The sequence below is a fragment of the Lithobates pipiens genome, unplaced genomic scaffold (genome assembly GCF_037356315.1).
Source record: "Lithobates pipiens isolate NorthernLeopardFrog02 unplaced genomic scaffold, aLitPip1_a1.2 Scaffold_27, whole genome shotgun sequence".
Lineage (NCBI taxonomy): Eukaryota > Metazoa > Chordata > Amphibia > Anura > Ranidae > Lithobates > Lithobates pipiens.
Window position 1 is genome coordinate 93,464,875 of NW_027507788.1, and position 15,736 is coordinate 93,480,610.

Genomic DNA, 15,736 nt, shown 5'->3' on the forward strand with positions numbered 1-15,736 from the left:
CCCCTACTCATTCGCAAAAAAAAAATGTAACCTAGAAATAGAAACCCAAAAAAGTGACCCCCGTTGTAAATCCATCGTCGATCATGATGCCTGCCACTGCCGACTTGCCAGAAAAATCCAATGGCTGGGTGCATGCAACCAATCCTGATGGATAACACTTAACTCTGGTCAAATGACAGCTTCCTGACCAGTCATCAGCCACCTATATAAAGGAAGGGGAGGGGATAATGGTGACATTGCCTACATATAGTCATGTAGCCACATTTAAGCAAAGATGTAAGACGCCATTGACGGCTAGAATCATTCATGTTTGTCCAAGCCAAACTTCCTAAACATCTGGCATTGAGATAAACAAACATTTGGCCCAAACACTGAGCACATGCCTATAAATGACCTATACTTAAAGCGGTAGTAAACCGCCATTTTCTATTTTATTTTAAACCTGCAAGGCAAAGTTATAATGGAGAGTGGAGATAGACTATAATAGCCAGCACACCTAAGGTGTCCTTGTACTTGGGAGGCCAGTCTTTAGCAGAGCTATGGATTTCTGTGTGTTACTTGCAGCAGAGAAGAATTATTACCTTACCCAGCAGAGGGAGTTGGCAGTAATTTGGAAAGGAAACCAGCAGCAAATAACAGGGGACACAATCAGGCAGGGGTAGAACGAGGAGGAGGCACAAACCAAGAAACAGCTAGAAGTGCCAGTTTTAAGGTTTTAAATACAGTGGGTCTGCACACAGAGTATAGCCATCCAGCAGGGACCTCCAACACCTCTCCCAATAAATAAGGACTGGACAGCTTTAACTACAAGGAGGAATTAAAAGTTATTAATTTATCCAGCATGGAGTTATCGAAGGACTGATTGTCCTTGCTTGGAAAGGGGCTGTCTTTCTGCCCTACTTATGGATGGAGTATTTTTGATGAAATAAAGGATATTTACTTATTTGCACATAATTTTATACATACTTGTAAGACAGGTGGGGCTGCCTTTAGGACCCTTGGGTAATTGGACAGACTTGACCAGAAAGTATCAGGCCCATCGTGACCTAATTGATTTATGGTAACAGGGCCACTTGGACTTTGAAGAACTACTAAATGAGGACATTATCAACTCCATGTTGGATTTGGCCCTAGAGGCCAGTGCCGAATAGTCAGATGGACCTGAACCCTCTGTGGAGATTGTACCTTTGAGAGATAATCTGTACAGAAGATTCAAACCCCCCCCCCCGTCAATGGTACTGGCTGTTTACTGTTTTTTTACAAATACAAATGCTGCAGCTGCTGACTTTTAATAATCAGACACTTGCCTGTCCCAGGGTCCAGCGATGTGGGGGATCGAAGCCCCGCTCTCCCCCCCCCCCCCCCTCCGTTCGGCGGTGCTGGAATTGTAACTGGGCACCCGGCTGTGGCTTCACAGTCGGGCACCCACTGCGCATGCGCGAGCGGCACCGCACAATCGCCTGGGACCTGTCACATGTCCCAGATGATTGACAAGAGGGAGGGGGCAGAGCTGAGCCCTTTCTGCACCGAGGGGAAGTGATGTCACCAGCCCAGGCACTGAAGGAGGCAGACTACGAAGGACCCTCTAGCAACAGGCATTTAGAGGTGAGTAAAAAAAAAAGATTAGACGCCTGAAAAAAGATTAGCTAGTTCAGGACAACCTCAGGAATTAAGACTAAATCTCAACTTGTTTATTAAAACCGATGACAAGGGAGGAAATATAGTGATGGAGGATAAAGAGAAATATATTGTGATGTGAAATGTAAATTTTCTGTCCCCTCGAAATAACTCAACACACAGCCATTAATGTCTAAACCGCTGGCAACAAAAATGAGTACACCCCTAAGTGAAAATGTCCAAATTGGGTCCAAAGTGTCACTATTTTGTGTGTCCACCATTATTTTCCAGCACTGCCTTAACCCTCTTGGGCATGGAGTTCACCAGAGCTTCCCAGGTTGCCACTGGAGTCCTCTTCCCCTCCTCCATGACGACATCACGGAGCTAGTGGATGTTAGAGACCTTGCGCTCCTCCACCTTTAGATTGAGGATGCTCAATAGGGTTTAGTATTCTCCCAGAGGAAGTCATGAGACCTGTGACGAAACCGGTAGGAGGAGCTTGATTGTCTGACGTGTGGGAAGTAGGAAGAAGCCTGGAGAGGAGGTATAGGACATACCAAACGCTGTGTAACAGGGGCTGCAGATCCAGGATGCAGGTGACCCTATTCCCCCCTCACTACTATAGCACTATAGCACTTTATAAGCAATGTTTTTGATATATAAATGTGAGGTGAATGTATATTGAGGTTTTTAAAGATTACATTTTTTTAACGTTATTACACTATTGCATGTCTCTATTCTTTTTCTTATGTGGCATATGTGAGGAGGCTTGGTGGAAGCAACCAGGAGACACTGATATCCATATAAAGCCGGGCTATTAGCAGAAGCAGGAGGTGACCAGTGTGGAGTATCAGCATACAGCAGCCAGTACATTAATGGGATACACCTGAATGACCCTGACCATCTGCTGTTCACTACTTTAGGCTTAATTTCTAAGCCCTTAAGGCCCCTTTCACACATGCGGACAGTATGTCCGTATTTCATCCATCCGTTTGCGGATGAAATACGGACATACATACATCACTATGGGATAGCGGGTGTCTGCGGATGAACATCCGCAGACACCCGCTATTGTCCGCCTCCGCAACAGTCTGATTCTGCAGACGGAGGAAAATCCTATTTTCTATCTGTCTGCAGAGAGGATCGGACCATTCTGATGAAGAAGCTGTAGCTTCGAAATGCATTACCATTCCTTGCCACTGTGAATAATCACACTTCCTGTGAAGTCACGACCAGCTGCTTCTTGTTTCCTGCCTCCTGGTTCCCAGATTTTCTGGATCCCTGTAAGATCACACCAGTGCCCCAGGCTGCAAAGGGAAGACATTTATGAGACTCCAGGACTGGCAATTTTCACTGCATACTGAACTCATCTAATTTAACCTGTGAGTTACTACTTGTTTTTATTAAATATATGATTAATACTGCACTCAGTCTGGCGCCCCTCTGTTCCCATTTCTGCTTGTCTTCAGCAAACTGCAGGATTTCTTGTGCGTCATCTTTAGAAGATGCTTCCTTCTGGGTCGACAGCCATGCAGACCAATTTGATGTAATGTGCGGCATGGTCTGAGCAGTGACAGGCTGACCCCCCCCCCCCCCCCCAACCTCTGCAGCAATGCTGGAAGCACTCATATGTCTATTTCCAAAAGACAACCTCTGGATATGACGCTGAGCTTGTGCACTCAAATACTTTGGTCCACCATGGCAAGGCCTGTTCTGAGTAGAACCTGTCTTATTAACCGCTGTATGGTTTGGCCTCCATGCTGCAGCTCTGTTTCAGGGCCTTGGCAATCTTCTTATAGCCTAGGCCAGTAATGGCGAACCTTGGCACCCCAGATGTTTTGGAACAACATTTCCTATGATGCTCAACTACAATGCAGAGTGCATGAGCATCATGGGGAATGTAGTTCCAAAACATCTGGGGTGCCAAGGTTTGCCATCACTGGCTTAGGCCATCTTCATGTAGAGCAGCAATTCTTTTTTTCAGATGCTCAGAGCTCTTTGCCATGAGGTGCCATGTTGAACTTCCAGTGACCAGTATGAGAGAGTGAGAGCGATAACACCAAATTTAACACACCTGCTCCCCTTGCACACCTGAAACCTTGTAACACTAATGAGTCACATGACACTGGGTGGGAAAATGGCTAATTGTTCTGAATTTGGACATTTTCACTTAGGGGTGTACTCACTTTTGTTGCCAGCGGTTTAGACATGAATGGCTGTGTGTTGAGTTATTTTGAGGGGACAGCACATTTACACCGTTATACAAGCTGTACACTCACTATTTTGCATTGTAGCAAAGTGTAATTTCTTCATTGTTGTCACATGAAAAGATATAATAAAAGATATACAAAAATGTGAGGGGTGTACACTCTTTTGTGAGATACTGTATACACACAGTATCTACATAAATATATGTAGATATATTTTTGTTAGTAATGTAAAAAATGGCATTACAAATTGCACAGACGACTTTGGAAACATTGTTTATTAGTGTCGTATGAATCATAGAATTCTAATTCTGCTCTGACAGAGGAGTTTGCTATAGTATTTGGGGAAATACTTCATGGATTCTTTGTTCAATCAAGGAAAGAATCAAACATTCATTTGCTTTATTTCTTGGAGAATTTGTCTTTTATTTTCTTGCCCAAGTCACTGAAAAAGTTCCTGTTGAAACAGAAAAGAAACAATTCATTATAAAAAAAATAAAATCCTATTTGTAACCTTGGTCTTCTCTTATTACCTTTTCCACACTTGCAAAATGCCTATTACCATTTGGGATTCAAGCAGGGGCGGACTGACAATTCATGGGGCCCCCGGAAATAAGAGATGATTATGGGGCCCCTTGGCAATAGGAGATTATGGGGCCTGCAGGCAATAGGAGATTATGGGGCCCCCAGGCAATACATTATGGGGTCACACAGTATACACACACGCACATATACACAATATACACACACAGAATACACATACATACAGTGAAAAGGTACTGGAGAGGTGGGGCAGCTATAATCTTGGGATTTTTAAAAAAACACAGATTTTTACATACTGTTCCTGGTATTATTGAGGCTGGCAACCCTGATGGGGCCCCTTAGTGGCATGGGGCCCTCAGGCAGTGCCCGAGGGCCCAAATGGTCAGTCCACCCCTGGATTCAAGTCATACACAAACCAAAGTTGCAAAAAAAAAGAATAAAAATGTTTAACATTTTAAATAATTCTTCTTGTTTGCATTCCAAAGTCAACTTTAACCAGACGTTAACTGTACTTGGCTTTAAATTTGACCCCCCCCCCCCCCCCCCCCAGAGATCTTTAACTTCCCTCCAAACCAGAATTGTAGCATCCCTACGTGCATCTATTGTCTGCCTAAGCTACCAGCATTGCATTTTGGAGTTTCTGAGAAGATGGAATTTGGAAATACTTTGGAAGTTTAAGCCCAGATTCAGGGAGTTTCCTGGGCACATGCAAGAAAATGTGGACAAATTTAAAGGTACATCAAAGCCTTAGAACAGCTTTTCTTAACCGGGGTTCCTCCAGAGATTGTTAGGGGTTTCTTGAACAATAAGCAACTTCTGCCTCTGAGTTGAGTGGCCACTGACGCCAATGATCTCTGTAAAGGTGGGATTCATCCCAATGACCACAAATGTAAGGTTCATTGACCATCACACTGCCAGCTGTAGATATAAAAATTATTAGGAGGTGTTCCCTGTGACCTAAAGCTTATTTTGTTTGTTTTGAAAAGGTTGAGAGAGGCTTAGAAAAGTGAAGTGGTAGAAATAAAATAGAAAGGTAAACATACGGCAATGTTTTGGAGCCACCCAGAGCCCCTTTGTCAGGCAAGTGAAACGCACCTTACTCTTATGTTTACCATGTGACCATAAAATAAAGCTTTGGACCCTTTTGAGGAATCCTTAATGTGCTAATGACAGTTCTTCACTTTGATCATCTACGGCTTTCAACCTGTAGTCATTACAGCACCCAGCATTACTGAACAGCTTTTTTCGGGAATGTGCGCATGGGGAATATTACACTTGGACTGATGATGCAAGGAGGCACATGCGCAGTGCAGCAGCCTGCTGAGATATGTACATAGGTATCCCAGGAGGCTTTGGGTGGGGGTGACATCATTCTCACCTAGGGAAGAAAGTAGGAAGTACAGGTTCTTCAGAAGATCCATTTCACCCCCCCCCCCCCCCCCCATAAAAAAAAATGTCTCTAACCAACCAACCAAGCAATGATGAGAGCAGAGAGTGGTGACTATATAGATTGCCTTCGTTTCAATGGGTGGCAGTTTCCCTAAAAACAGACAAGGGAAATGGTTTAATACCTTGTTTTGACACCAATTTCACTGTCACGAGCACTTTCATAAGCACTCTTGAGGTGTTCATGAGCTTTATTTGCAGCTCCTTTCACTGATGTTACAATAGAATCAAACTTCTCTTTCACTGGTGACTCTTCTGATTCAGCAGAGGTGGGCCCTGAAATTTAAGAAGTGATAAAAACCAAGCATTATTGGAGATTCCGTTTTAAAATAAATAGTTATAATTAAAAAATACTGGTAAAGGCTGACTCCAGTCAAAAGGTCTTGTTATGTAGTCAGTTTTCTTGTTTGGATTACAAGATGAAATCTGGTTGTTTGCTAAGAGCAAAAAAATTACTTTTTTTTTTAAAATAAGGTGATTGTAGCCATATTAGTGCACTTGCGACAGAAATAATTGAGTACTGTCTGTGATACTTTTTTTTATTTGCACTAACATACAATTTTTCAGGACAAGCTCAAACTCCTTTCTTCAAGTTCGAAGCAGTACTGATATACAAAGTTGTAGCAGAATGGTAAAATAAGACAATCTCTGTGGGAAAAATAAAAAAAACTAATAAATGTACACAGCGATTGTAATTAAATTAGGATAGTTAACAAGATAAGACAGAGAGCTATAGACTGTGGGGGGTCAGTCACAGAGGGGCTCGTAAAAAATGGTAGAAAACCCAGGTCTATATTTAGGCCATTATATTTTGTGTCAATTAGAATTATCATTCTTAGTTCAAAAGTTATTTTTCCTGAATAGTTTTGAAATTCCTTTTAAGAACTAAGGACTAAGGCTGGGTTCACACTGCTGCGGGTGGGAGATCCGGACGTGATTCGCACCGCACTGCAGTGCAAATCACATACGATCTCTGTAGCGATGCGAGTTCAGCCATACAGATAGTATGGCTGAATTCGCATCGCTCCCGCAGCAAACTCGCATGGGACCCTTTTTTTGGACCGCAGCAGAATCGGATCGCATGGGTGTTCACACCATGCGATCCGATTCCTGTCCGAGTGTGCAGATCACACTGCGATATGCGGACGGATCTGGGGGTGTCATTAAGATTTCATTGACACTCCCAGCAGTCCGCATAGGGCAGTGTGAACTGCCGGCGGGAGGCATGTGATGCGGGAAAACACCGCGGATTCGCGGCGTTCCCGCATCGCTACGGTGTGAACCTAGCCTTAAGGTCTTCCATAGTGTGGTCCGGTTGTGGGAAATGATGTCCCACAGGTGTGCAGAACCCATCTTCCTTATGTTCCTTGATGTGTGTCTGTGCAAGTTTATCCTTGTTTCCCCAGCATAAGATCTTATATTCAGTGGCATCACTTGAATTGTTTCAACTAGTGCAGAAAAAATTGGTGTCAACCCCCCCTTAACTATAGTCCCCCTCCACTAACTATAGACCCCCCTCTCTCAGTATAGACCCCCCACTATGTACAGACGACCCCCCCCCCCCGCAGTATAGATCCCCCTCCCTCAGTACTGACCTCCCTAAGTACAGGCCCCCCTCCATCAGTATAGCCCCCCCTCAATGCAGACCCCCTATCAGTATAGACCCCCTCAGTGCAGATCCCCATCCATCAGTATAGACCCCCCTTTCTGGACCCCAAATGCCTGTCCTGAAAAATTGTATGTTAGTGCAAATTAAAGTATCACAGAGTTCTTTTTTGAAAGTAGTTTTTAAAAATTGGAAGATTGGAGATAAAAAAGAAGTGTCTACACTACAGCATAGCAACCAATGATACACTTCCTTTAGCTTTCCAAATAAATGTCACTCTTATGCCACATACACACGATCAGAATTCCGGCCAGAAAAAGACAGATGAGAGCTTTTCATCAGAAAATGTGACCGTGCGTATGCTCCATCAGAATTTAGCTGTTCGAATTTACGCCAGCCAAAAATTTATAGCATGTTCTCAATTTTCTCGACAGAAAAATTCCGATCGCGTGTATGCAATTCCGACACGCCAAAAATCACGCATGCTCAGATTCAACTACGAGACGGAAGCTATTGGCTACTGGGTATTGAACTTCCTTTTTCTAGTCCCGCCGTACGTGTTGTACGTCACCGCGCTATAAACAATTGGAATTTGGTGTGACCGTGTGTATGCAAGACAACTTGAGCGGAATTCCATCGGGAAAACCATCAGAGCTTTTTCCGATAAGAATTCCGATCGTGTGTATGTGGCATTAAAGGCACATTGAAACCTCTGGCTGAGCACCTTGCCATCCTATTAAAACACCATGGGCATTATTATAGAGTTGCCCCCCTTTGTGGCTACAACAGCTTCCATTTCTCTAGGAAGGCTTTCCACAAGATTTTGGAGTGTGGGTGGATTTGTGGATGTTCATGGAAAAGACCTGGCTCACAACTGGTTTTCCAATCCATCCTAATGGTGTTCAGTAGGGTTGAGGTCAAGGCTTTGTTTAGACCATTCAAGTTCCTCTAAGCCAGATATTAAGCCATAAATTCATGGAGCTGGCTGGCCTTCCCCAAACTGTTGCTACAGGGCTTGAAGTGCACAATTGTTCAAAATGTCCTTGCATGCTGTAACAATAACATTTCACTGAAAAACATCTGGATTTAGTTATTTATAGGAGTGTCCCCAAGGCTCTAACCATACAGTGTTTCATGTAGAGCATGAAAGATTTTAATCATAAGATCTTCTGAAGCTTTGGTAGAAGAGCACTTAAGAGTCAGGTCCATATGCCACTGGACATAATGCAAGAACAGAAGTTGCATTCATTTATTTAAACATCTTAAACTAAATCAGATGAACATCTCCCTGTTTTAATATGTAATATTTTGTAATGTCTTCCATAATACAACTGTATGAGGTTGATTACAAAATCTGGCATACCTGCTAACACAGACAGAGCAATGATCACCACAGAGATTGCAAGGATTAGCTTCATCTTCACCACAGCTAGAGATCACACCTGTAAGGAAATAGTAGAGAAACTTCATGCAATTATTATGCAGGGTCACAAGTATAATTAAAGTACAGTGAAACCGTAAAGCTGATTTCTTGGCAGGTAAAATAGACATGAAGATCGGTTACAGGATGAGGGTGAAGAGGGGACCTGTAAGTGAAAATGAAACTGCAGCAGAGACATATATGTTCCACTCCCTCGCCAGGCAGAGCTGTGCTGTGTGCCAGGGCTAAATATCAGGACTAAATAGACAGAAACACAAATCCTTTGGTGGTTAAACCAGCTTCTATATATATGTATTTTATCTGTGTTTGTATCTGTTTTCCTGGAATTCAGTTTTATTATACCGTACTACCTGTAAACTATTTATATACTAGCCAATGTAGCGCCTGCCCTCCCCTAGTTAGGCTAAATGTCATTTTTTTGACCACACTGTAGTCAGTGGGGCAGTAATCTATAGTTTTTGTCAGGTCAGTGTCCTAGCTGGGTGTTTGTCTTCTCTCACCTACTTCTGGGGGAAGCTTCCAGATTATAGGGCAGGAAGAGTCAACTGTCCATTATGAATATTTATCATGCCCCAGCCAATCACTGGAAGGAGGCATCCAGAAGGTTACTGGGGAGGTGATAAATGTTTGGGAGGCATTTCCAGAATGTTCTTTCCTTTACGCATAGGGCTTGATTTACTAATAGACTGTGCACTTTGCAAACTGCAATTGCACTCTAGAAGTGCAGTTGCTCCAGAGCTTAGTAAATGAGCAGATCTTCTGCTGACTTTCATCATCCAAACACGTGCAAGCAAAAATTCAGTTTTTTTTTATATTTTTTTTTTATTTCCCTTGCACGTGATTGAGTCTTTGCAAAGTGAAGCTTTACTTCATTTACTAAGCTTTGGAGCAACTGTAAAGTACACTTTGCAACTGCAAAGTGTACAGTCTATTTGCCTTTAATAAATCAACCCTAGAGAGTTCCAGTTCTTCTGGGCCTGCTGCATAGTGTATGTCCAGCTTAACCCTGACCCAAACTCGCAGGGTCCATTCATACTGGGTGCAGTGAGACTGCTTTGGGTAGTTATTCCAGTGCAATCCCATTGCAAGACGAGGCAAAATGATCATTTGTATCTGGTGTGGCTGGTTCACACCCCTGCGTTGCAAATGTGTGTGGGCTGGGTGTAGTACTTTTTTCCAGCACAGCGAGGGCATGCTGGCCAATAAAACTCAATAAAATGTCACAGATTGTTAATTTACTAAAGCTAGAGTGCTAAATTTGGTGCAGCTCTGCATAGAAACCAATCAGCTTCCGGTTGTTATTGTCAAAGATTAATTGAACACGCTGAACTTAGAAGCTGATTGGCTACCATGCACAGCTGCACCAGATTTTGTACTCTACAGTTTTAGTAAATCAAACCCCTGTGTGACTTTTCAATAAAGTTAATTAAAAAAACGAAAGGGTGAGTAGTGTGATACGCCCAGATCAGAGCATTAACACACACCCTCTCCTCATTAGGTAGAGACTTTCAGAGCTGATCTTTGAATGGTTCAGCACTCTGCTAATCTATTTTATAGCATCCTCCCCAAAACAAATCTCAGGCTGTTTTTATCTCAGTTGACTGAGAACTTGCCAAAAGTTATCAGGCTGATAACAGAAGAATGGAGCAGGAGACAGCTATGGGATGCTTTGAAGAGAGATAAGAAAACACTGCAGATATATGTGCCCAGCTCAAATTTCATGAATCGGGTTTATATCTACTTTAATTTAAGGTAAAAACCTTTAGCCTTTAGAACCACTTTAAGCAAGCCATTGATTATTTGTTATTTTTTTACATATAGGTTGGTGGGTTAGACACAAGTGCTGTTCAGGACTCAAATCTATTTTTGTGGAGAGAAGGGTACAGACATGGGCATTCACAACACAAATGAATCGTCTGACATTTGAACAGCGTATGGCCAGCTTAACCCTTTTCCAGTGTATTCAAAACTAAAAATTTTTGGCTTGACATAAACTTTAACATATGCACTAGACATGGGCACCGTCAAAAAATTTGTTTAGTTTCGTTCTGTATGAAAAAAAAATTGTATTTCGCGTACGAAATACAAATTTTTGTTAGATTCGTAAACTTTTCGTTAAATAACAAAAGTTCATTATGATGAATTTATCATTATGAGGGGCTCCCACCATCCCTGTGCTGTGCTGACTTCCTGGGTTTTTAACTTTTAGGTTTGTTAACGTTTCGTAACAATTCTGAATGTTCGTTATGGTGAATTTATCATTATGAGGGGTTCCCACCATCCCTGTGCTGTGCTGACTTCCTCTGATTGGTGAACAAAACACCAGTCATGTTTCTGTTAATTTGGATCTGAAATTCGTTCGTACTTTGTATGAAATTCTTAAGCATAGAAATTCCCATAGGGTTCCCACCATCCCTGTGCTGAGTTCCCAGGTCTGTACACCAGTCACAGCTGATCACAGGTGGTACCGCCCCACTTTGCACGGCGCATGCGCGCGATCGGGAGCGTGCTGCATGTGCACGACGGTGGGGTCGTGTTCCCGGGATCACTGCTTGTCACCGACGCTGGTAAACCGCCATTGGCCGGCAGCTGTTTACCACGTGTTCGGCTGTGATCCTTTCATCAGAGTACCCAAGTACCTGTCACAGTCCATCAAAGTACCCAAGTACATTTCACAGTCCATCAGAGTACCCGAGTACCTGTCACAGTCCATATGAGTACCTGAATACCTGTCACCGCCCTTCATAGTTCCTGAGTACCTATCTGTAGCCCATCATAGTCCTGGAGTACCTGTCGCCAGCCCATCAGAGTACACGAGTGCCTGTCACTAGTCCATCAGAGTAACCGAGTACCTGTCACCAGCCCATCAGAGTACCCGAGTACCTGTCTGCAGCTCATCAAGTTACCCGAGTACCTGTCTCCATCCTATCAGAGTACCTGAGTACCTATCTGCAGCCCATGCCTCATAGAATATACGTTGGGGTGTTTGCTTTCCAAAATGGGGTAATTTTGTGGGTATTTCCACTGGGCTGGTGCTCAAGGTCCTTCAAAATTGTGATGGGTAGGAATGAAATTAGATGTTTAATTTATGCTCCTAGAATGCCTGAAGGTACTACTTCAATGTTGGGCCTCTGTATCTGGCCAGGCTGTGTAAAAGTCTCATGTGTGTGGTATCGCCATACTCGGGAAGAGTAGCAGAATGTATTTTAGGGTGTAATTTTTGCTATATACATGCTATGTGTTAGAAATATCTTATAAATTGACAACTTAGTGTAAAACAAAGCGTTTTCATTTTTTTTCCACATTTTCCAAAAACGTCTGGAAAAAAATGAATCGTTTAAAAGACTCATTATGCTTCATAGATTATATGTTGGGGTGTTTGCTTTCCAAAATGGGGTAATTTTGTTGGCAATTCCATTGTCCTGGTGCTCCAGGGCCTTCAAAATTGTAATAGGTGATTGAGAAATGAGATGTCATTTATGCTTGTAGAACTCCTGAAGGTGCTACTTCAATGTTGGGCTGTGTAAAAGTCTCACACATGTGGTATCCCCATACTCGAGAAGAGTAGCAGAATGTATTTTGGGGTGTAATTTGTTGTATGCCTATGCTGTGTGTGAGAAATAACCTAATAATATGAAAATTTTGTAAAAAAAAATAATAAAAAGGATTGTGGGAATTTTTTTTTTTAAAAACTCACCATGCTACTTACTTAATACCTTGGAATGTCTACTTTCTAAAAAGGGGTCATTTGGGGGGTATTTGTACTTTCCTGACTTGTTAGTGTCTCAAGAAATGAGATACACCTGATGTACTGAAGGCCTGATCAGATGTGATCAATTTTCAGTGATTGGCACCATAGTTTGTAGACTCTATAACTTTCACAAAGACCAAATAATATACACTAATTTGGGTAAGTTTTACCAAAGATATGTAGCAGTATAAATTTTGGCCAAAATTTATGAAGAAAAATTACTAATTAGCAAAATGTTATGACCGATACAAAGAAAAAGCATTTTTTCACAAAATTTACGGTCTTTTTTTTATTTATAGCACAGAAAAAAAAAACACTAGTGATTAGATACCACCAAAAGAAAGCTCTATTTGTGTGAAAAAAGTATGCACGTTTCATATGGGTACAGTGTTGCATGACTGAGTAATTGTCATTAAAACTGTGAGAGCGCTGAAAGTGTAAGTGCACTGTATTGAGGTGGTTAAAGAAGAGAAGAATGTGCGCTGTATTGCGAGATTTCATAATTTGCCACGTCACAAATATTAATTCTCCATTACAATCACTAGTTTAAAAGACTGACCACTTTTGGCTCGTCCTTGCTTCCGAGCATGCGTGTTTGTACTTTGGACTTTTGTCCCACGAACTTGTGTAAACATGCTCGGAAAATAGGACAACACACATTTGTCTGCAAAAAATTTGAAAACCTGCTAGCCAACATTTGTTGGCGGAAAGTCTGAAAACAATTGTCCGATGGAGCATATACACGGTCGGATTTACCGCTAACAGCCTGTCATCAAACATTTCCCGTCGGAAGGTCCGATCGTGTGTACGCGGCTTAAGTGGGTTCAAACATGCTTGTGACAAATATAGAGCAGGCAAATCAGACATCATCAGGCAAAATGAAAAAAAAAATAAGAAAATTGGGCAAAACTGGATGGATTACTTGATTTATATAAACTATATAATATAAAATACATTGTTCCTAATAATGGGATCAGACAAGACAATTGCCCTGTCTGATTAATCCCATTCCCTGCAGAGCAGCTATATATGGCTATTTGGCAGTGCCACAAGCACTGCAGAGGAAACCTTTATATTATTTTTAAAAGTTAAAAAAAATTATCATCATTCTTCTATGTTTTTATTTTTAATGTCATATATCAGATGCTATATGTTATAAATAAAATAATATAGCATAATGATATACACGTTATGATATACTGTAAAAGATATAAAAACCTAATATGGTTTTGCCATCAATGCAATACATCAATAAGCATAACACAATATAAAATACGTTATTCTAAGAATATAATAATAATTATTATAATTATATATATATAATGTGTGTCAGAAAAAAAAGGACAGCTTAAAACAATGTAATATATACAAAATGTTTCAAAATATACAAATAAGATAATGATTATAAAATTCTGCCTGCAATTTTGACCAAAGGCAATACAAAGGTCTCCCATAGTGAACCTTGTTCTGTTTACAGACCGAAGATAAATTCAGAACACTCACCTGGTAAGAGACAAATAGCTTCTGATCCTGTGATTACAGGCACACATCCTCTTATGTGCCCGTGCTCCTCCCCCATTGCATGCCCCCCTTTACATTGACCAGACAAGTCCCCACCTTCTCCTCCCATGAAGGATGAGAAATACAATCTGTCATTTGCAAACAAAGCCTTCAATTAGTTGCTGTGAAAATCTCTACAGAGAAGTAGATTAGAGACCAAAACTTGGTTTGTAAGTAACAATGACTTGCCTTGGAATTTTAAACTTTACTGTTCAAAGGTGGAATTTATTGTTTCAAATACTAGGATTGAAGGTGTTTACCTAGACTGATTGATCCTGCTTCATACACAACATCTATGGCCATCTGAAAGAGCCATGGTGTCAGGGAAATAGGCGCATCCCTATGCGCAATTTTGCAAGGTTAGCGAATCAGCATAGGCAAGTTCATGCTAACGCGCGTCAGCTCACACGGAGGTGCAATGTTTTTTCTACACGAACGCCTGTCGTTGCGTTCGGACAAGCGCGCGTGCGCGATAATAATGTGTTTATACGAACGCATATGCGCAACAACGTCGTCGTTGTACGAACGCATATGCGTAACGACGCACCTACGACGTGACACAGGCGCCCCGTCTATTTAAACACTCCTCTGACAATGCTGCATTGCTGGATTATCGTCAGCTTCTCCTGTATACCTGTGTTCGTGATTTCTGCTACCTGATCTTCTGGCTTGTTTGACCCGCTCCTGTTTGATCTCCTGGCTCTTATTACTGGGTTGCACCCAACTTCTTCTTGTTTGCTTCCTGTATTTGACCCCGGATTGGCTTACGGACTCCAAATACTCCTGTCTCCTGTTTTGGACTTCTAGCTTCGATCTATGGACTGACTTACCGTGTTTGACTCCTGGCCTGGCCTTGACTCTGCTTCTGGACTTCCGTTGTCCTTCCCTTGGACATCCTAAGCACGGTTGCCTCCAGAGTCTTGCTCTACCCAGTTCCTGACACCAGCTGCTATTACCAGGCAACCCGTGCTTCTGTGGGCACTGCATCCCTGTGTCACCTTCAGGGTTGTGCGTCACTAGGCCGCAAGGGGAGCCCTCTCAGCATCTCGGCTTCCCATCAAATCAAATCCCTGACACACGGGCAGGCATGAAATTGAAATTCTATGCCAACCTTTCTCAACCATTTTACCCTAGAGGAAACCTTGAAATACTTTTTAGGTCTCAGGGAACACTTGTTAAAACTAATTCATTGGGGGTCAGTAGGACAAATGTTCTTCACATTGATGGTCAGTGGGAAGAATAACATCCTTACAGTGGTAGTCAGGATGTCACCCCTGCACACAGATAAAACCTTAGTGCTGTAGTGCAGTAGTGCTCACCTCAGAACTATGAAGACGTCATCAAATGGGAGATCAATCAGCCATAGAACAAGGAGCCCCTTGCAACCTCTGGAGGAACCATAGGGTTTCATAGAACTTGCTTGAGAGTGGCTGCTCTGTGCTGTCAAAAGTTGCCCGAGCACGAATTCTCATCTTATGTTAATGGACCTAACTGAAGCATTAAACACTACAGCAGTGTTTCTCAACTCCAGTCCTCAAAGCGTCCCAACAGGTCTTCCCCTTCTA

The 15,736-nt window shown here is 42.2% G+C and overlaps 1 protein-coding gene across 1 annotated transcript; it reads right to left on the bottom strand.

The window, feature by feature from the left end:
- Nucleotides 1-4,087: 4,087 nt before the first annotated feature.
- On the bottom strand, nucleotides 4,088-14,182 carry APOC1 (apolipoprotein C1). Its single transcript, XM_077457222.1, has 4 exons — nucleotides 14,115-14,182; nucleotides 8,783-8,861; nucleotides 5,939-6,089; nucleotides 4,088-4,281 (listed from the first exon to the last, which is right to left on the bottom strand). The coding sequence occupies exons 2-4, from the start codon at nucleotides 8,835-8,837 to the stop codon at nucleotides 4,227-4,229; spliced, it is 261 nt and encodes an 86-aa protein (XP_077313348.1). The 5' UTR covers nucleotides 8,838-8,861; nucleotides 14,115-14,182; the 3' UTR covers nucleotides 4,088-4,226.
- Between the last annotated feature and the right edge of the window lie 1,554 nt (nucleotides 14,183-15,736).

Excerpts from the sequence above, each read along its gene's own strand:
- APOC1 (XM_077457222.1), bottom strand. The coding sequence starts at position 8,837 with ATGAAGCTAATCCTTGCAATCTCTGTGGTGATCATTGCTCTGTCTGTG. Across the intron at positions 6,090-8,782 it reads TGCTCTGTCTGTGTTAGCAG|GGCCCACCTCTGCTGAATCA; the intron begins GTATGCCAGATT and ends CTTAAATTTCAG. Across the intron at positions 4,282-5,938 it reads GAAATTGGTGTCAAAACAAG|GAACTTTTTCAGTGACTTGG; the intron begins GTATTAAACCAT and ends CTGTTTCAACAG.